The 22,151-nt window shown below is 35.5% G+C and overlaps 1 protein-coding gene across 2 annotated transcripts in view; it reads left to right on the top strand.

The window, feature by feature from the left end:
- Positions 1-22,151, top strand: part of ano1a (anoctamin 1, calcium activated chloride channel a) — a 115,027-nt gene that overhangs the window by 74,157 nt on the left and 18,719 nt on the right. For both annotated transcript variants that reach the window (XM_056462313.1, XM_056462312.1), the window contains 7 exons: positions 542-610; positions 2,964-3,038; positions 3,523-3,724; positions 3,818-3,929; positions 12,445-12,502; positions 13,958-14,058; positions 18,736-18,872. In XM_056462313.1, coding sequence (XP_056318288.1) covers positions 542-610; positions 2,964-3,038; positions 3,523-3,724; positions 3,818-3,929; positions 12,445-12,502; positions 13,958-14,058; positions 18,736-18,872 — 754 coding nt within the window. The remainder of the gene's footprint in view (positions 1-541; positions 611-2,963; positions 3,039-3,522; positions 3,725-3,817; positions 3,930-12,444; positions 12,503-13,957; positions 14,059-18,735; positions 18,873-22,151) is intronic.

The raw sequence follows: 22,151 nt of genomic DNA, 5'->3' as shown, positions 1-22,151 counted from the left end.
ATTTTTAGTACTAACAAAATTCTTCATGTTATCTCAAAAGTCGTCTTCAAACACCGTCGTCACAATTTCTTGCTTGTGTAAAGTACTTCACCAGCACTTTATCTATCTATCTATCTCTCTATCTTTTGGTATGTTGTTGTTGTGGAGGTCTGGGAGATTCCCGTTCTCTCTTCCTCCAGCCTTACAGGTCAAAAGCTGCTCACTTTCCTTTCGGCAGTCAGCCTTTCCCGGCATGCTTTCCACTGTTTATGTGGATCAAATAAAGCAGGAGGAAGTAATCAAATCTAAAGCTACTGAATGTAGAAAGGAATTCTTATTTATTTATTTATGTTGTGGTGCTGAGAGCTTTTGGTTTTAAGGATTACACTTGCACTGAATGTCAATGTGTCGCTATTACCAGAATTTCTGTTCTGTTCACTGATCATGCACATGGCTGCTTCCAGCTCCATAACCGGTTATCTTTTTTTCTGCTGTTCTTCACTTTTGAATCTCTTTCGAAGGCCTGCGCATGTCGTGATTGGCTGTTTCTCTTTTTCCTCAGAGTCATCCGAGAGCGGAGTATGAGTTTCATGTCATGAAGAAGTCATTGAGGAAGGAAAAATCTCCAAAGGTATGTTTTTATGGGCCAAAGCGTTCGCTGGCCATCTGCTCCTATGGCTTTCACAGTTCCAGGCTTTAATCTGATTGGCTGGTTTTACACACTTGTTGAGAGTCAGCATTGGTTTATATCGCTACTGTAAAATACATTTCGACAAAACCGCTAGCACAGTTATTGTAGTTTATAAATTATGGTTATCAATATTATAAAGGTTTTGTAGAAATGACCTGAAAATGTTCAAAAATAAATGTCTCACACACTTCTGAAACTGAACAAACATTAGTTTTATGCAATTTTTTTGACAAACATCATTACATTTTGGATTTGTTTACTTCTTGTTTTGTATCATTCAATGTACATTTGTGTGTTTTTGTACAGTAGGCACTTTTGATTTTCTTTTTCAAGGTTTTATTTGTTAAAGCTGGGCTCACAGGGATCCATTTTCACCTTGTCTTTCACAATATTGCATAAAGCTGCTGTATAAAAGCCAACAGGGTTGTGTGATTTGATATTGTTTGCTATTTAATTCTGAGAAGTCAAGCTTCAGCTCTATTCTCAATAGTGTGGTGGATGCTGTGTGTGTGTGCCTATATATACAGTGAGTATGGAAAGTATTCAGACACCCTTAAATTTTTGCAGCATTTGCTACAATCATTTAAGTTAATTTCTATCCCTCATTATTGTACACACAACACCTCATATTGACAGAACAACACACAGAATTGTTGACATTTTTGCAGATTTATTAAAAAGAAAAACTGAAATATCACATGGTCCTAAGTATTCAGACCCTTTGCTCAGTATTTAGTAGAAGCACCCATTTGATCTAATGCAGCCATGAATCTTTTTGGGAAAGATGCAACAAGTTTTTCACATCTAGATTCGGGGATTCTCTGCCATTTCTCCTTGTGGATCCTCTCCAGTTATGTCAGGTTGGACAGTAAATGTTGGTGGACAGCCATTTTTAGCTCTCTTCAGAGATAAGGTATAAAATAGAAACGTATAAAAGGTATAGTAAAAAATCTGATGGGTGCTTTGAGCTGAAACTTTACAGACACATTCTGGAGACACAAAAGACTTATCCTAAATCTGGAAAAAGGGGTAACCTAGGTGCCCTTTAAAAAAGAAAAAAAATCAAAGGGGGGCTAATAATTCTGACTTCAACTATATTATAACTAAGAAAATGAATTGACAATATTCTTCTCATCCATCTGGATCATGTAAAAAATATAAGCCATGAAGAGATTTCTGTCATTATGAACATTCTTTAGAAGCGGTACAGCAAACACAGTTAATAGAGATTATAAGTGAAAAGGGGAGAGGATTGAATTGAAACTCATTCATGTAAAAACAAACCTGAAAGTAGTCTTGAGGATTTAAGAAGATAAAGAAAACAAATCTCAGTGCATTTCAATGAATAATTCATGAGATGTTGTAAAGTAAATCAGGGGAACAGACAACAAATAAGTAGTAAACCGTAGATGTTGTCTTTTCCATATTGTTACAGCAGAGTTGTATATGTCATATTAATGGGATTTCCCAGTACTGGGTTGCGGCTGGAAGGGCATTGCTGCATGAAGAATATGCTGGAATAGTTGGCGGTTCATTCCGCAGTGGTGATCCCTGATAAAAAGGGACTAAGCTGAAGGAAAATTATTATTAATGGAATTTTATATACAAATGACACACATACAGTTTGTTTTTTTCTGCATTGTTTAAGTCACCCATTCTCGTCCAAGTGGGTAGTGTTTGGCTAGAATACAATGTGGAACAGACCATATGCTGGTAAACAAATTTGGCTTTATTTGTAGCGTCTGGCACAGCGCAGGCAGTGCTGATTCTTACAATGTTTTTGTCTGCTGACTTATGCTTGCCATCCTTGCTGTCTGGATTATTGGGTAAAACGCTCAGTAGATGCTGTTGACCCAGTTGCTGTATACTGAAACGTTAGTTGACAGCACATCTGCGAGGCTTGTCCAGAGGCTTGCATTTGCTCTGCTTGGCTTGACCTTATCTGTCCCTTCTGAGGCCAAAGCATGCCAGAATCTAAACAACTAAGCTCCTGTTGCAAGATGTACAGTTGAAGTCAAAATTATTAGCCCTCCTGTAAATATGTCCACCAAAGGATGTTTAACAGAGCAAGGAATTTTTCCCAGCATTTCCTATAATATTTTTTTTCTTCTGGAGAAAGTCTTATTGGTTTTATTTCGGCTAGAATAAAAGTAGTTTTTAATTTTTTTAAACCATTTTGAGGTCAATATTATTAGCCCTCTTACGCAATATTGTTTTTGGATTGTCTACAGAACAAATCTGGATTGTAATTCATGATTTAATCTCACATTTGACCATTTGTGTCTTGTTCTAGACAGGGAATGTGAAGCTGACATGCACCGACAGAATGCCAGCTTACATGACCATCATCATCACCATGATTTTTCTGGTAAGACCTGATTTATTTATTGTTTCAACTCATTTTAAATAAGTAGTTTGAACAAGCAGCGAAAATAATATGTTAAGTGTAGGAGTACGGTAAAACCCAATAAATGAAGGCAACTCAGACTATTTGAGATAACCGATTTTCTAAAAATCAGTTGAGTTAAATTAATCTATATGAGTACTGTGAACTTACTCTGTTTAAGTTGAAGTAAAGAGGTATTTAATTAACTCATTACCTTCAAAACTGAGTATAAAACTCTTTTCAAATGAGTAGAAATAACTTTCAGTAAATTTTAAGTTAACTACACTCATTTCTTTTGATAAAGTTGACTGTTGGGCTTTACAGTGTAGGGTAGAGTATTTTCATATTGGTAACCAAACACACTGGATTTGGTGTCATCCTGCATACTATTGGTGTCAGTAGAATATTAAATCATAATTTTAAGCATTATTTTAAATTATTTTGTGTGTTTGTGTGTTTAATACAGATCTGTGTGACCTTGGCCATCGTGTTTGGTGTGGTGCTATACAGGGTCTCTATTATGACTGCCCTTCATATGAGTTCCACTCCTACATTCCGCTCTAATATACGGGCCACCGTTAAGACCACCGGCGCCATCATCAACCTCATTATCATCATCATCATGGATGAAGTCTACGGAGCAGTTGCACGTTGGCTCACTATTATGGGTATGTCTGCTCATTGTGCTCAAGACATATAGTTTGTCAGTTGTGTCGCAAAACACTATTTACCAGAATTTGATGTTGTTTTTACCCCATCAGAGGTCCCAAAAACTGACAAGAGTTTTGAGGAGAGGCTGATCTTCAAGACATTCGTATTGAAGTTTGCGAATGCATTTACTCCTATTGTGTACCTGGCGTTCTTCAGAGGCAGGTGAGAGGATTAGTGATGAGCAGTCACTCTGAAACTTAATACAAACTATAAAAAAAATAAACTTTCTCTGCAATAGGATTTCCCTTAAAGCAAAAAAAACGAAGTTTCCAAACCTGCACTTAACATATTATTTTCACTGCTTGTTCAAACTACTTATTTAAAATGAAACAAGAAAATTCTTGATATCTTTTTAGGGACAACTTAATTGGTTTATATTCAGTCCACTTAAATTTATACGCTAACTTAATCAATTCATGTTGCGACAACCTGAAGGAATTGTGTGGAACCATGCATTTCTTACAGTAGTGCCGTTTTCACTATCGTGCATAAAGCGAGTGTGCCAGGGCAAGAACATTGATCCCACACTTACCAAATTCGTAAAGACAGGATAATCAACACCAACTAGAACTGCGAAGACGAGTGGCAAAAGCGTATATACAGATTTCCGGACAATAGAGCACACTGATTAGTTTGAAGTCTTTCTCATAAAATAATGAACAGATGTGCTGAAAACTCACTTTGTACTGGCCGGTACAGACACCCAATGTCCATGCTGGAATTTACACAAGGACCTAATCGCCATGACGCAGCTTCAAAATTTCTTTTTAAACCAGAAGAACGAATTTGCTCTAAACAACACAAAAACAACCAATTTTCTTTTTTTGTAAAATATATGTGTCCTAATAGTGTTTTTAGCAACGTGGGACACATCTGACTATCAACATCTCATAAAAGTGTTTCATGACACTTTAAATTGAAACATAAAGTCCACACTAGGGGCTTAGTAACTACTAGCTAGTTTGTAACTAAATTTGTTCTTACTTCAGTTGCATCACATGTTCTTAAGGCAAGCTTAGTTAGTAGGTCATAAGCTTTCCGTAAAGTCATGCGTAGTCACATTGAATGCCGTAAAATCCAATAAACTTCATTCATTGATTTTCATTTCGGCTTAATCCCTTAATTAATCTGGGGTCGCCACAGCAGAATGAACCGTCAACTTACCCAGCATATGTTTTACGCAGCGGATGCCCTTACAGCTGCAACCTAGTACTGGGAAACATCCATTCACTCTCATTCACACACATACATTACGGACAATTTAGTTAATTCAATTCACCTATAGCGCATGTCTTTGGACTGTGGGGGAAACCGAAGCACCCGGAGGAAACCCACACCAACACGGGTAGAACATGCAAACTCCACACAGAAATGCCAACTGACCCAGCTGGGGCTCAAACCAGCAACCTTCTTGCTGTGAGGCGATCGTGCTGTCCACTGCGCCACCGTGCTGCCCAACAGTAAACTGGCTTTCCAACGAAATTCTCGCTTAACCGAAAACACTCCTTAAAAGAAGATTAAACTCTTCTTTCACTAACCATAAACAATGCGCGATTTGGGAGGAAAATAAGGCTGTGAACAGAGGGGGATCATTCTTCATTATCATCGCAAGCTCCTCAATGTAAACTGATCTCACTGCCATCTCTTTTCTACTGTTATACATGGGGATAGGCTGCCATAAATATTTAGTTGGAACATAGCGTTACGTTTAAACTTAGTTCAGTGATGCAACACAAAAATACTTAGTAGTGCGTAAGTTGTAACTTAGGGCCCTATGATACACCCGGCGCAATAAGGCGCAAGACGTGTTTGCCCCAACATGTTGACCAACGTAACCTTAATGTTCCAGTTTTCCGTCACATTGTATAAATAGTAAATCCATTTGCGCCACTTTGTGAACTCGTGAGTGTTTCAGTCTAGAAAAGACATGTGCGCAATAGACCAGCTGAAAGCAGGTCTAAAGTCCAGAGCAGTGCACGCTAGTTGTGCGCCTCGCTTACACGTTGCTTAAAACATGCCGGATGTACAGCAATACGCAAATATCTTTACAAATGAATTAAATTAAAGAATTAAAGGAATAAAATTTTACAAAAAGTATAACTTTCTACATAAATATAAAAACCACTGCCTTTATGCCTTCATCTCTGGGGCTTTTTTCAGTTTATTCATGACAATTTTCTTTTGTGTAATGTTATTATTATTAACAGTATTATTTATTATATGCGTATTTATTTTTGTTTTACTAAAAACAAGCTTAGATTTGTCCACCTGTCAGGTTTTGGACCATATGGAGCATAGCATGTGTATTTAGATATAACTAAGTTTTTTGACCACCCTTCATTATAATTGTTCATTTATTGGTTTGGCAACACTTTGTTATTATAGCTCATTTATTCGTTTGCTGGAAATTAGAACTGAATTTAGAAATAGTTTTGAAACAAATCTTTGCGCTTAACAAACAAAATTATGTAGGCTAATGGATGTCTGTGGGTACAACAAGAGAGAAAGAGAAAGTGAAAGTGAAGGCTGATTGGAGGAGGCTCATTCTTTATCATCGTGCTGCAGATGGTCTGTTTAACTGTTTTCTCGCTAGTGAAGTGTTCAGTTTTTCCACTTACAAAGTCCGCCATGTAAATAGCAAATGTGCCATGGCGCAACGCAACTGACTCTTAAAGGGAATGGAAGATGAGATTCTGATTAGTTTATTCTCAAAACACACCCAGAACTTAAGAGGATAAGCTCAACCTTGTTAGACCATGCACTGCGTTGCAGAGTGTATTTGTCCATCTCTAAAATAGCTAAAGTGGATTCAGAGACGCCTTTAATGCTTTTGCATCCAGATCGTTAAAATAGAGCTCTTAGTTTCCCTTTAAGTCACAACTAGGCTACGCTTTAACTTTCCCTGGTGCAACTGGCCACTGCCATCTACTGTTTACTTCGCTGTATCCTAACTAAAACAGAAGCGAATAAACTGGAATAGTGTATAAACTGCAAACAGATATTAATTTGGATATTAATGTGCTGCTAAGCTACAAAATAAGTAATTAAATAACCAGCAGGAGCTACAGTTAGGGTAGTGGTGTGATGGGTCAGCGTGGGTAGCCCTAATGTCACCACACTTTGGATCATTTGCATAGACGTATTTGCATACATAGAAAGGATGTAGTATTGTTAGACACAAGAACAGCATTAAAAAGGAATTGGCCTGCATCCCATTGCAGTGTATACTGAAAAGGGTAAGAGGCCAAGCACTAATCCCTGAGGCACACCAATGAGTAGTTGATGTAATTTAGATGCTTATGATGACCATTGCAAGCTCCAGGGATTCAGTGACAGAGCAAGGTCTCTGATGATTTTATGCTTCTGGGTGTTTGCTTTAGAATTGAATTATGATACTCATTTGATCGGGAACATTCAATCGGACCATTTTCTCCATAGGCTGTAAAATATATTCAATTCAATTCACCTTTATTTGTATAGCGCTTATACAATGTAGATTGTGTCAAAGCAGCTTCACATAAAAGGTCACAGTAAATAGGAACAGTGTAGTTCAGTTTGTAGTGTTTAAGTTCAGTTCAGTTTAGCTCAGTTCAGTGTGGTTTAATAATCACTACTGAGAGTCCAAATACTGAAGAGCAAATCCAACGATGAGCAGCTCTACAGATCCTGAACCATGCAAGCCAGTGGCGACAGCGGAGAGGGAAAAAAAACTTCACTAAAGGCGGAAGTGAAGAAAAAAAACCTTGAGAGAAACCAGGCTCAGTTGGGCATGACCATTTTAATTTCTCCGCTGGCCAAGGACGTAGTATCCATGACTTCACCCATAGGTTTCTGAAGAGCACAAATGAAGCTACAAGTAGGCATTGTCAACCATCACTATATTGTTCGCGCATCATCACACCTACCGGGGTTACCAAAAAAGGGCAGAGAGGTGGAGCTACAGACGCCTACTAGCATTTTGCTTCGACAGGCTTTTCTTTGGGAAAAATGCTCAATACTTCATTAACTGTGACTCGTTTGTGTTCTGACCACATGTGCTTGGTTGTACACTATATCAATAAAGTGTTTAGTCTTTTAAAAACACTGTTGTAACACATTGAGCCACTAAACATTGTTCTTATGACGTTTTTCTACAGGAAGAAAATGTGAATTTTTTCCAAACACTTCAAATATAGTCTGTGTTAGTAAATGCAAGGCTATTGATGGAAATCCAGGCATAACACTGTATGACAACGTTTCAGATGACTGTTCTAGAGCTTACAGCTAATCAGTCATTCAGATTCTGGAGTGCTTTACAGGTCTAAAGAAAAATATAAATGATAAATGATCTCAAATAAAACAAATACATTTATAGATGTGATATATAATAGGGGTGTGACGAGTCGCTTACTCCACGAGACAAGACACGAGATTGGGTTCACAAGAACGTGACAATTTTTACAAAATATTTAAGAAATCTTTAATGATAAAATATAAGAAAAATGGAAAATAGTCTTTTATTGAACTGAATAAACAAATCGCTAAACTATTTAGGTGCTTTTTTAAAAATAATCTTTTAATTAATGTTATTTTACTTCTATTTTAATGAATTCCATGCAGTAAAGGATAGGCAAACACTGCAAAATATTTTGCTATTAGCCTATGTGAATGGTAAAGGGTCATTTTATATATAATTTTAAAAAATTGCTAAATATTTGCTAATATATAGATGGAAAATTGCTTTTTATGCGACTGAAGAAAAAAAAACACATACTGCAAAATAAAAGTGTTCAAAAAGATTACAGTCTTTACATGTCTGTACTGCACAGCAATAATGCGACTAAAGTAGGAAAACTCCACATGCCTTAATTCCATTTGTGTTTACGATGATTAGGACTTTCAGCATATCTAAAGTGCTATTCCATAGCATGGTTATGAACCATAATGTGTGTGGCTGCAGTTGTAGCTTCTGTTGAACGCGGCAGCTGCTGAACTCTGGTAAAAAAAAAAAAAAACATTTTAAAAAGCAGCTACGTTACACTCACCCAAGCAACCGAGTGATACGCATAAATCTGAGGCCAGCCTTGGTTGCCAGGTGTGTGCAAAGCACTTGCAGTTCAAATCCAATTCTGTCAATTTCATGACAATTTCTCCCTCACGCTCCATCATAACATCACAACTCACAAAACAACATTTCACCTTAATGAGAATCTCGCGAGATGTCAACATACGAGATCTTGTCACACCCCTAGTATATAAGTATATAATTTCACTCACCTGGGAAATGGAGGCCACTTGAATGGTTTGTGAGCACAATTAAGTGCACACAGCATGCCATATCGACTGATAATTGTAGAAAATAATTACAAAACACAATTTACTGTGTAAAGCCACAAAAAGCAAAACAAAAATATGATATATATGCCGAGTTCATCAGCTAATCAGCTGAGGTGAAGTGATGGTGACCAGCGAGACCTAGCTGTCACTCAAGTGGCCACGCCCTTAATTATGCAGACTTAATTTAACTCAATACAAATGAAAATGGATGAGTTCTAAAAATAATTCCCCGCCTCACAGTTGTCATGAAGGGTGATATTCGCTATATACACCAAAATCTTTCTTTGTACCAGGCTGTAAACACCTTTTTTTTCTGCTGTAAAGTTAACCATTTTAACATTGGAGTCAATAGAAACGTGCTCTTATTTGGAGCCAGGACTAGCGGAATTCGATGAATTGCAGTTTTAGTTACTTCCGTATTAACTTCATGAGGGAGAGAGGGATGTTGCCGCTTGGTTTTCTCTCTTAACTTCGGTTTTAGAAAGAACATCATATGTCCGGGGGTTAGTGGGTGTTTTGCTCAAACAGACCTCGGGGAGCGAGTACAGATGCTGTCTAGACAAGATGTTCAAGTGTGGATTTAAATGCTTTATTTACATAAGAGAGGAGGAGCGTTTAGCGGGGCGAAGAGAGGTGGGCGAGCATAGAAAAAATGATGAGGCAGTGGAGGTTATGCTGGAAGAAAATCAGCGTGTGCAGCAGGCGAGATGGAAATGATACATGTTCAGTGGCGTAGCAAGGATAATTTCTGTGGTGCGTTTACGTGTGCAAATGAGGCCCTGTAGGTTTCCTGATTTGTATGCTGGTAAAACTTTGAGGTCAAGGCAAAGAAGAGTTTACAGTTTGAGGCTTATGCAGGTGAATGCATAAGATTTGAAGAGCATATAGATTTGTCACATTGCATTGTTTTTGCACCCAAAAAAGGGTTGTACACAATATATTTTGTACAATGCAAAACGTATCAGGGCTCAACAATAAGGACTGCCGATAGGGACAGTAGACATGAAGCCTCGATGAAGCCAGTGCTGCCTTAAAGTTTAATTTGCCTGTGACTTTGTTAATTGCTTGCAAATATAGTCTTAGACCTGAGAAACAGTTTGTGCTTTTCATTAATTAATTTCATTCATTTTCCATTACCTGGTAACAACCAGTACAGCAAAGAGACGGCAACATGGTGGCAACATCAAATTATGAGGTTAAAAGAAAACGTCTGCTTCTAACATCTTGGAAGCAAACATTTATCTTTTTGTTTACATAACAGTTTGAATTGGGCCCTCACAGTGCCCCAGTGGGTAGCACGATCACCTCACAGCAAGAAGGTTGCTGGTTCGAGCCTCGGCTGGGTCAGTTGGCATTTCTGTGTGGGGTTTGCATTTTCTCCCCGTGTTAGCGTGGGTTTTCTCCAGGTGCTCTGCTTTCCCCCACCAGTCCAAAGACATGCAGTACAGGTGAATTGAGTAGGCTAAATTGTGATGTATGTGTATCAATGAGTGTGTGGATGTTTCCCAGTGTTGGGTTGCAGTTGGAAGGACAAAATAGTTTTTTTTTTTGTTTGTTTTTTGTTTTTTTGTGGGGAAAGAAAAAAAATCCTTACCATTGAACCCTGCATATACTATAATAAATTGATAAAGATAGGATTGAGTGCCCTGCATTCGCAGATCCTTACATAAGTTCCTAGAGTGCGTGAGTTAGCGGTAATTAAGTAAAAACAGCTAACGCCTTTTAGATTGACAGTATAAACAATACAACGTCAAAGCCTGGCAAAAACCCTGCAGTGCTGATGCCACCCTATTTTATAAGCCTGGGTAATACACAACACTATAACCAATCAGAATCTATTGACATATTACACTCTAAACAATAGTAAGAGTTTATTAAACATACTGTACATTCAGAATAAGGGAGTGGCGGGATACTGAGTTGTGTATTTAAAATACAAATATGAGCCACAGTGTTCCATTGGTTTCATTTTTAAGTGGGTGGAACTCAGTTCCGTCTATTTTAGCTTACCAAAGTGATTACTTTGAAATGTAGTGTCATTTATTTCATTTAAGCATTAAATGAACTGTTTTTACCAATTAAAGGGAGAGTTCACCACTTCCCAAAATTTAAGTTTACTCCCAATCAAGTTGTTCCAAATCTTTTTGAGTTACGTATTTTTGTGTTAAATACAATTTAATAAATACGGTCTATATTTTTTCCCTCAAGAAATATTGCTGGAAGCTGAACACCAATTAGTGATTCAAAGTGTTTGAGTATATTAAAGTGATTTATAAAAGTCAACTCAGCAGAACATTAGAAGACACTGCAAAACCTGAAATGAATGGGTCAGATCAGGGAGACATCCAAAATATGTACTGTTGCTGTGCCTCTAGAAACAGGGTTGGGAACAACTGGCCTACATGGTTTAACCTCAAATCCACATGTCTGGATGATAGATCTCATTGCAGTGTATACTGAATAGGATGAGGGCCGAACACTGATCCCTGGGGTACACCTATGAGTAGAACATTCATCATTGAAGTATGAAAACACAAGCATTAAGCATGTGCACACACATTGCACATGTGCTTTTAAGTCAAGAACACAGCATTTGTAGCTGTATTTACAAATCACTTACTAACATCTATTAATGTAGAGTTAATGCTCAACAAATAATTAATTAACTATTTGCCAATGCTTAATAAACTATTCATAGTGTGTAGTTATTATAAAGTATGACCAATTAATGTTTAAGTCTATTTAACTCAATATATTTGAATTAAATTACATTATATGCTTTAAAAGAAACCACATGGAATTGAAAATAGTCACTTTCATAGGTAGTTTATCGGTGGCTGAAAAACACTTGACATTCATATAGGCCATTAACATGTACAGTTCTGATCTAAAATGCTTAGGTGTGAAGTTTTTTTTTTTTACCCCAAGACAAAAATGAGCTTCCTTAAAGGACCAGCATGCATTTCTATGCAGGTGTATTTCTGTGCTGGCTTGGATCCACACATGTTCACTAGTCAAAAATGCTGGTCTACCTGATTGACTGAGTATGTTTTGCTGATTAGATTAGACTGTGATAAAAACTGCAACAAAAAATGTTGGCTTTCCTTCAGATGAATCATCATGGGTCGCCACAGTGGAATGAACCGCCGGAATACAAACATTGGCAGTGAAATTTACAACATATGCAGCATTATGCTCCTGACTTATATAATTTCCCTCACAGGGTTTTGGAGCAGAGCTATATAGTATCCTCCACCCCCCCACCGTCCCTTTAGGCTACTTTTACGGTAATGTTGGTAATGCATTTGTGCAGTGGCTGCTAAACCAAGCTGTTTGATCTCTTCTTTTCCAATCCCTCCAGACTCATTGGACGTCCTGGCAAATATATCTACGTTATGGGATCTTACCGAATGGAAGAGGTACTTATCTAACTTCCTTATCCCTGTGCATTATTAGTCCTCCTGTGAAATTTTTATTTTATTTTATTTTATTTTATTTTTCATTGATTTCAATTTAATTATTTTAATTTTTTGTTTTATTTTTATTTAAATTATTTTATTTCATTTTATTTTATTTATATTTTTTATTTATTGTATTTTTATTTGTTTATTTTATTTTTATTTTATTTTATTTATTTTTATTTTATTTTTATTTATTTTATTTGAATAATTTTTTGTTTTAGTTTTATCATTTTCATTTCATTTCTAATTTTATTTTTATTATTTTTTAAAATTTTATTACATTTTTATTATTAATTTATTGTATTATTTTATTTCATTTTATTTTATTTATATTTTTATTAATTGTATTTTTATTTGTTTGTTTTATTTTTATTTTATTTATTTTATTTTTTATTTTATTTTTTTTTTAATTATTATTTTTATTTTATTTCTAATTTTATTGATTTTTTTTTTATTTAATTTTATTACATTTTTTATTATTATTTTATATTTATTATTTTAGTCTATTTTATTTATTTTATTTTATTTTTATTCTATTTATTTTATTTTTATTCTATTTTATTTTTTATTTAATTAAATTGTATTATTTTTATTTTGTTTTATTTTAATTTAAATAATTTATTTTTTATTATTTTATTTCATTTCATTTTATTATTTAATTTTATTTATTTTTATTTTTTGTTTTATTTTTATTTAAATTATTTATTTTGACTTTTTATTTCATTTTATTATTTTATTTTTATTTTTTTATTTATTTTATTTTATTTTATTAATTTTCATTTAATTTAATTTTATTATTTTATTTAATTTTTTATTTAATTTATTTTTATTTTATTTATTTTATATAATTTTTTTTGTTTTGTTTTGTTTTATTATTTTATTTTATTTATAAAAAATATATATTTTTTTTATTATTTTATTATTTCATTCTATTTTTTTATTTTATGTTATTTTATATAAAAATTTTTCATTTTTATTTTATTTTTTTATTTTATTAGTATTTTTTTATTTTTATTTTCATTTTTATTTCATTTTATTTCGTTTTATTTATTTTATTTTATAATATTTTCCAAGTGTTGTTTAACGGGGAGAAGTTTTTTTAACACATTTTTAAACAATAATAATTGAAAATGAATAGAATTTTGTCTTATACACAAACCTATCCTTCTATTGAAGAAGGAAAACAAAAATCACTGAAAATAAAGGAATAAAATCAGATATTGCTTTCAAATTGTTAATTCAAAAGCATAAATAAATGGTGAAAAAATAAAAACATTAATCACAAAACAGAAAAGTGCTAATTTGCGAATATTTTTAATAGTGTATTTACACTAGTGGTGATGACTAACACTTTCGGAGGTGTGTATCCATTGAACTCCTTAGTAACTGTGTGAACTGTGTCTGGCCCTGCAGTGCGCTCATGCCGGCTGTCTGATGGAACTGTGCATTCAGCTGTGCATCACTATGCTTGGCAAACAGCTCATCCAGAATAACCTGTTTGAGATTGGCGTTCCGTGAGTACATGCAGCACACAAAACATGTGGGGTAGACATATTTATAGACCAAAGAGATCTGATAAATTGCCACTGCGCACTATACAGTAGGTGTGGTGTGTGTTTCTAGGCACGATTGCTCAAGGGAACAGTTGTACGTTTTTATACAGGAGCATAGTGAAAAGCTTTTATGATGTTTTCTTGATTTTATTTTTATGCAAATTACCTCTTTGACCGATTTAGTGTCCTGCTTGCAAATGTGGACAAATGCAAATATGCTGGATTTAGGCGCATCTCACGCAAAAGCTTCTGAAAGTAAACGTGTGCTAAAATAAATACATAAGCAGCTCTGAATCTTCTGAGCTGATCTTGGGGGTAATCTGCATCACGTCACAGTTTTATTTTATTAATTTTTTAAATGCTAATTTTATTTTATTCTAAAAGCAAACATGATTTTAATAACATGCTAATAATAACTACGTAAATTATGATAACGTGCTTTTTTTTACATAATGAAATTGCAATTGGTCAAATAATGATCCATTTCCTTTTTGAATTGTTAAAAATGGTTGTAAAAAATGGCAGCAATTTTAACTATAAAATTGCTTGTAAAGTTACCTGATTAACGATAAGATTCCTCAATATATACGGTGAATAATCATAAATTGGTGATGTTTTTTTCTGAGTATTACAGATGCATTGTAGTTGTTCATACTTCAAAACGTTGGTGAGATAATATTAAGTGAAGTTTAATATTAAAATAATTTCGAGAGGAGCACGTGCTCATGATTAAGCCAGTTGGCCCACATTAGCTTATCACGATCCTCCAATCAAAGGATCCCAAGTCACTATATATATATATATATATATATATATATATATATATATATATATATATATATATATATATATATATATATATATATATATATATATATATATATGTATGTATATGTATCCTCATTTCCTTTCTACAACTATCTTCCTCTGGAAAAAAAAAACCCTCCTCCCCTTCTCCACCTTTATCCAGAATGAGCAGCACGGTGGCCCAGTGACTAGCACATTTTTTTCCTCACAGCAAGAATACCAATAGCTCCATGTCCTTGCTGGGCCATTTGGTATTTCTGTGCGGAGATTTGTATGCTCTCCCCGTGTCTGTGTGGGTTCCCTGGTTTCCTCCCACCATCCAAATATGCTCTATATTATAGATAAAATAAGCCTAAATCTTTTTTCTAAATGTCTTACTCTCAGGAAGCTCACTTTAGCCTCAGCAGCGGGGGAGTTTTGAGATCGACCTGAGCTCAATTTCTCCTCGCCCTGCAAAAGGGAGGGAGCCTTGAGCCCGAGGATCCCTTGAGCTCAGGGCTGTCCCCGGGACAGCATACCAAACAAGCTATGTGTAAATCACGAGCTAAGTGTGAATTCATAAAATTAATACGGTGGTTTAATGTAAAATTAGAAATGTTTCTACCGTATTGTAACAGAAACTATCTGGTTACCATAGCTAACCAGATTTTTTTACAGTGAGAATATATACTTAAGTTGACTGTGCTGGAAAGCTTACTTATGAATGTGTGCAATAAATGAAAAGTGATCATAAACCACTCTTGAAATGACATTATATGTCACAACTTAAACTGAGACTGTGGAACGAACGTATTCAAATATACAATACATTACATATTTTTCATAATACCATACTCTATAAATAATAGTCACTGTTATTTTCAGAAGCAGTGCATAACCTGTTATTCTAATTTGCTAAATAATATTCCTCTAAAGGCATTAGACTAATATTAGACTAGATTTAATTTGTAGCTTCTTGTGATTTGTAAGAACTTTTTGAACATTCCTAAAGTCTTGGTTTGTTCTTTTCAAAATTTTAAAGCCATAATATATCTTGATTTACAGCAGAAAATTATGAGGTTAAAAAGTAAGATCTTCTTCATACTCTTTTGGTTACAATACAATTATCTAAACAATGTTTTCATGACATACAGTTGAAGTCAGAATTATTATCCCCCCAATTTCTTTTTTTCACCAATTTCTGTTTAACGGAGAGAAGTTTTTTTTAACACATTTCTAAACATAATAGTTTTAATAACGTTTGTCTAATAAGTGATTTATTTTATCTTTGCCATGATGACAGTAAATAATATTTGACTAGATATTTTTTAAAACACTTCAATACAGCTTAAAGTGACATTTAAAGTCTTAACTAGGTTAATTAGAGGAACTAGGCAGGTTAGGGTAATTAGGCAAGTTATTGTATAACGATGGTTTGTTCCGTAGACCATCAAAAAATATATTGCTTAAAAGGGCTAATATTTTGACCTTTAAAATGTTTTAAAAAAAAATTAAAAACTGCTTTTATTTTAGCCGAAATAAAACAAATAAGACTTTCTCCAGAAGAAAAAATATTATCAGACATAAAAAAATTTCCTTGCTCTGTTACACATTATTTGGGAAATATAAAAAAAAAAAAAATCAAAGGGGGGCTAATAATTCTGAGTTGGCAGATATTTCTAGACTTGCTTCATTTTGATCAGTTTGACAGAAATCAAGACTACTTATTTCATGTTATTTTGCTTCTCAAATTAAATTTGATATTAAAAAAAATCATTTAATTTGTAGTGGAGAGTGGTGCACATTTTAGGTGTTTCTACACTTCTACTCATTGTCCTTTTAATTTACATTTAGAGAAGATACTGGCTGTTTCTCAATGTGTGTTCTTTAGCGATTTCACATCCTTATGTTCTCGTTAGAGCCCTCCATTTGAGTCCGAGCCCGACGGGGCCTGATATTTTTTTATGCCCCTAGGGCCAGGCTTCGGGCCAATTTTCACATCAGCTAGCACGTATATCAGGCTTCAGACCTGCATTAAAAAAAAAAACTTCCAAAAAAAGTTTAATGAGATCTAATGCGTGTGGATTTGCTCTTCAGTATTTGGACTCTCAGTAGTGATTATTAAACCACACTGAACTGAGCTAAACTGAACTGAACTTAAACACTACAAACTGAACTACACTGTTCCTATTTACTGTGACCTTTTATGTGAAGCTGCTTTGACACAATCTACATTGTATAAGCGCTATACAAATAAAGGTGAATTGAATTGAATTGAGTGTGGTCCGGAAGCGCCAGTGATGTCTTGTGCATAGAGATTTCCAGCCACGTACAATAGAGAACATAAAGAGAAAAATGTCAATTTCAAGAAACACTGATGCTTGCTGTCAAAGGCTACATTATTTAAGGGCATTCGTTATGACATTATTCATTTCCTTTTTAATCTTAATATATTTTCTTAGAAATCTAAATCTAATAAAAGCACAGCACCAAGGAAATCAAATGCTCAAGTTGTACTCTGTAAAATTATGGCATATTAAAGAATTTGCAAATATATGACAGAGGATTGTGATACAATTAGTGAAGCATTAATTAAATCCTTATTTTCCACTGACTGCAACAAATCTTTTAGCTGTTTTAAAGAGCGTTTACTCATTTTGAACCTTGTTTTAAACAATAGCTATCTGAATTGTAAGTTTTAGTGTGCTGAAAAAACGCAAGCAACAATAAAGCCAATAGATTTCTTTACTCATCTCCCACCAAGCAAGTACATAAACGCTTTGAAAACTCACAAACGCACACCTTTATTTCTTCTCATTCTTTCTTGCTTTGTCAGTATATCGTAGTGTATACTGTTTAATAATCAATTTAAATTATGTAAGAAAAATAAATAAATAAAAAAGCTGCTTTAACGCCCTCTCATGGTAGGTACACGTAGTGCATACAGTCGTATGGCTGCAGGCGTCACTGGGTTAAATTAAGTAAAGTCACTGTGGACAACATACCGCTTGAATATAGATGTCACTTAAACTAAAACTTATATTTAAAAAAAAAAAAACATTTCTCAAAATTATTCTGATAAAAAACTAAACAAAATAAAACAAACTTTCTATTAAATACAAGTCTGGTCTATTTTAATGGCTGTAACATTACAAGCTAGTTGGCAGGGAAAAAAACAGGCATCGCGCTGGACTCGGGCCAAAAAACTTGATGAGCTGTTGGACAAGGGCCAGGCTACAGCCTGTGCATCTTGGGACAGGGCCGGGTTAGGGCTTAGATTTAAGGCCCGTGCAGGGCTCTAGTTCTCGTGAAACCATCATCATCATCAACCATCAGTAAATATTGAGGAAAGTATGAGCAAAAAGTAGCGCTTTAAAAAGTACTCGAGTTGTGAATATTACACTTTTAAAGGCTGATGCGTTTACTTGCAATTAGTGCATGTGTGTGAAAACGTAACATTCTGTAGTGCATTTAGCTATTGTTTAAGACTATTTGGTGATTTCAGTCATCATTAGTGACATGCAGTCTAAAGAGTCTCTTGTGTATAACGATTTTCTGTCTTCTGTGTCTCTGTGTGTCATTTTCTATGTGTGATTTAATTGGACAGGATTCACAGGACTGATTATTCTACTTTAACCAATCACCATAGACCAGACAAAAGAATAAATAAAGTAGTGACTGCAGGTTGAAGGAAAATAGTGGAGTAAAAGTACAGATACAGCACTATAAAATGTATTCAAGTCAAAATACACATTTTTTAGTAAAGTACAATTCCTGAGAAAACCTCCTCAGTTGCAGTACTTTGAGTATTTGTAATCTGTTACTTCACACCGCTGAAAATCTGTGTCACAGGAAAATCAAGAAGCTGCTCCGACAACGCAAGATTGACCCAAAGCACCAGGAAGAGCTGAACAAAACGCTTCATCGCCATGAGAAGGACCACTTCCTAGGGCCCTTTGTCGGACTCAACCCAGAGTACATGGAAATGAGTGAGTCACTACACACTACACACCCACACACACACACACACACATCTAAACATTTGTTTGTATTCCGGCTCGCCTTTCTGCTCCTCATGTTGGAACATGGCTCCATTAAAAAAAACAGTAATAACTATTTCCGATTATGAATTATTAAATCCATGCAGCCCACAAGCACTAATTGAAATCTGTTGTCTAACCGCAGATTTATACACCTCATCTGTTCACACCAGCGTAATTTGAGGGTAATGATAAATGGGGTAAATGTGAAGGATTTGCACTGTTATACGTGGAGTCGGTGTGTTTTCGCGGCCCCTCCTCTCATCTCGCCTCATCTGTGCTACAGCGTGGGATGGACTTCTGCTAAGAGAGAGAGGCATTATGGGTCCAAAGGGGGGCTGGCAGAGCAGTGTGAGATTATAAGCTTTAGTTCTGGCTTGAATTCATTAATAACGTCCCACCCCCTCATCTACCATCCTCCATCCATACTTCTATCTCTGCATCTCTGTGTGTCTCCTGTCCTGTTTCTCCATTACTCATATACAGTGCTCAACATATATGAGTACACCCCTCACAAATCTCTCATTTAAATGGATATTTTCTATAGGAAGCTTCACAATATTATATTTGTGCATCCGGAAAGTATTCACAGCGCTTCACTTTTTACGCATTTTTTTTATGCTACAGCCTTATTCCAAAATGGATTCAATTCATTTATTTCTTCCAGATTCTACACACAATACCCCATAATGACAATGTGAAAGAAGATTTGTTTGAAATTGTTGCAAATTTATTAAAAATAAAAACCTGAAAAATCACATGTACAAGTATTCACAACCTTTCTCGTGAAGCTCTAAATTGAGCTCAGGGACATTCTGTTTCCACTGATCATTCTTGAGATGTTTCAGCAGCTTAATTGGAGTTCACCTGTGGTAAATTCAGTTGATTGGACATGATTTGAAAAGTAGGGATGCACCAATACCGATACCAGTATTGGGTATCGGACAGATACTTGGTTAAAATACTCATACCTGTATCGGACATGAAAGGCTGATACCGAACACCGATACCACTCAACAGTAATTCACTTCATGGATGTGATTTGTTGGCCTACCTGACTTCAATGTCTTAATGTATGAATTAGCCTAATGTATTAAATATTAATAGCTTAGTCCTTATAAACAATCCGTTTATAAAATGCATTTTTAATGAATGTATATAGGCTACTGAAGAATAAACCAAATATGAAATAAGATCTTTGCATAATGATCACAGCTAAACAAGCTAGCACTCATTTTATATTCATTCATTCATTTTCTTTTTGTATTAGTCCCTTTATTAATCCAGGGTCACCACAGCGGAATGAACCGCCAACTTGTCCAGCATATGTTTTACGCAGCAGATGCCCTTCCAGCTGCAACCCATCTCTGGGAAACATCCATACACACTCATTCACACTCATACACTACAGACAATTTAGCTTACCCAATTCACCTGTAACACATGTCTTTGGATTGTGGGGGGAAACCGGAGCACCCAGAGGAAACCCACACGAACGCAGGAAAAACATGCAAACTCCACACAGAAACGCCAACTGACCCAGCCGGGGCTCGAACTAGCGACCTTCTTGCTGTGAGGCGACAGCACTAGCTACTGTGCCACTGCGTCACCGACCTCATTTGATATATAAACTATATATAAAAAAATTAAATAAATTTTAAGTAATGGAACATTATGTAAAAAAATCTGAAGACTGCAGGCTGAATAAAAGCGCCTCGTCAGAGCTAAACATCACTGCAGTCACCACGTGCGTGTCAGTTTACAGCTTCTGAAAAGATCAGACAGCCTAGACAGATCACACAATCAATAAACAGAGATCAGACCTCAGATTTGATGTGTGGCCTCACGTCACAGTTACTTTACTGCAATTTTTTTATATTGGCTCATCTAAATTAACTTTTCATTTGATTAAAAGCTGAAATATTGCCAGACAGACGACGCAACTTTCGGTTTTGGAAGAGAGCTACTTCCGTGATAAAAGACGCACACACACACACACACACGCACACGCACACACACACACAGGATACACTCTTGTAGGCCTATTCATTATTGATTTTTTAATATTAAACACATAATAATTAAGTGTAAAAAAAAGCTGAACTTCGGAAATAGTGATCACTGCGGTTGCCGTGATTGTTGCTTCGTTTCTCTGCAGATGGCTTGTCAGTGGCGTGGCATTACTAAATCACTTTTATTTTAATAAAAAAAATTGATTATTTACTATTAAACATTGTGAGATGATGGTCACGTGATTTTTAAATTGAGAGTATGCGTTGCGTATTTATGGCAATTGATCTTATCGACCCCCGACCCACCCATACTTAAACATCAAGTAGTCTACTTTTTAATTACCTGACCCGCAGATTAACGGCAGGTTAATATGAAATGAAATGAAATATGAAAGAATCGCGCATAACAGGGTTTTATGCGTCCACAATTTGCAATGCCAAGAGAGTGGCTCCATGAGGTAACGGTCACTGCACACACTTTGTGTAATGTGTAAAGTCGTGGATGCATGTCAGCGCAAGGTTAACTCATCCTTTAAATGTCCGTGCTTAATTGTTAATAGATAAGGTCTGGATTCGCAAGGTTATCAACAATGTGTGTATATTTTTGGCTTGGAACAGCCTTCTGTTAAAGATTTTTGTGTTCAACCTTGCTACAGGCAAAAAAAAACAAACAAAAAAAAAACTTTATTGAAACCAAATCTGTGAAGTATCGGTACTCTGTATCGGCAAGTACACAAATGAAAATACTTGTACTCGTATCGGTTTGTAAAAAAGTGGTATCGGTGCATCTCTATTGAAAAGGCATACACTTGTCTATATAAAGTCCCAGGGTTGACGGTGCATGTCAAAGCACAAACCAAGCATAAAGACAAAGGAATTGTCTGTAGACCTCTGAGACAGGATTGTCTCGAGGCACAAGGCTAGGAAAGGTTACAGAAAAATTTCTGCTCCTCTTAAAGTTCCAATGAGCACAGTAGCCTCCATTATCCGTTAGTGAAAGATGTTTGAAACCACCAGGACTCTTCCTAAAACTGGCCGGCCATCTAAGCTGAGTGATTGGGGGAGAAGGGCCTTGGTCAGGGAGGTCATCAATAACCTGATGGTCACTCTGTCTGAGCTCCAGCGTTCTAATGTGGAGAGAGGAGATTCTTACAGAAGGACAACCATCTGTGCAGCAATCCACCAATCACGCCTGTATGGTAGAGTGGCCAGACAG

This window comes from Danio aesculapii, chromosome 7 (genome assembly GCF_903798145.1).
Source record: "Danio aesculapii chromosome 7, fDanAes4.1, whole genome shotgun sequence".
Classification (NCBI taxonomy): Eukaryota; Metazoa; Chordata; class Actinopteri; order Cypriniformes; family Danionidae; genus Danio; species Danio aesculapii.
This window is presented reverse-complemented; position numbering and strand designations above follow the sequence as displayed.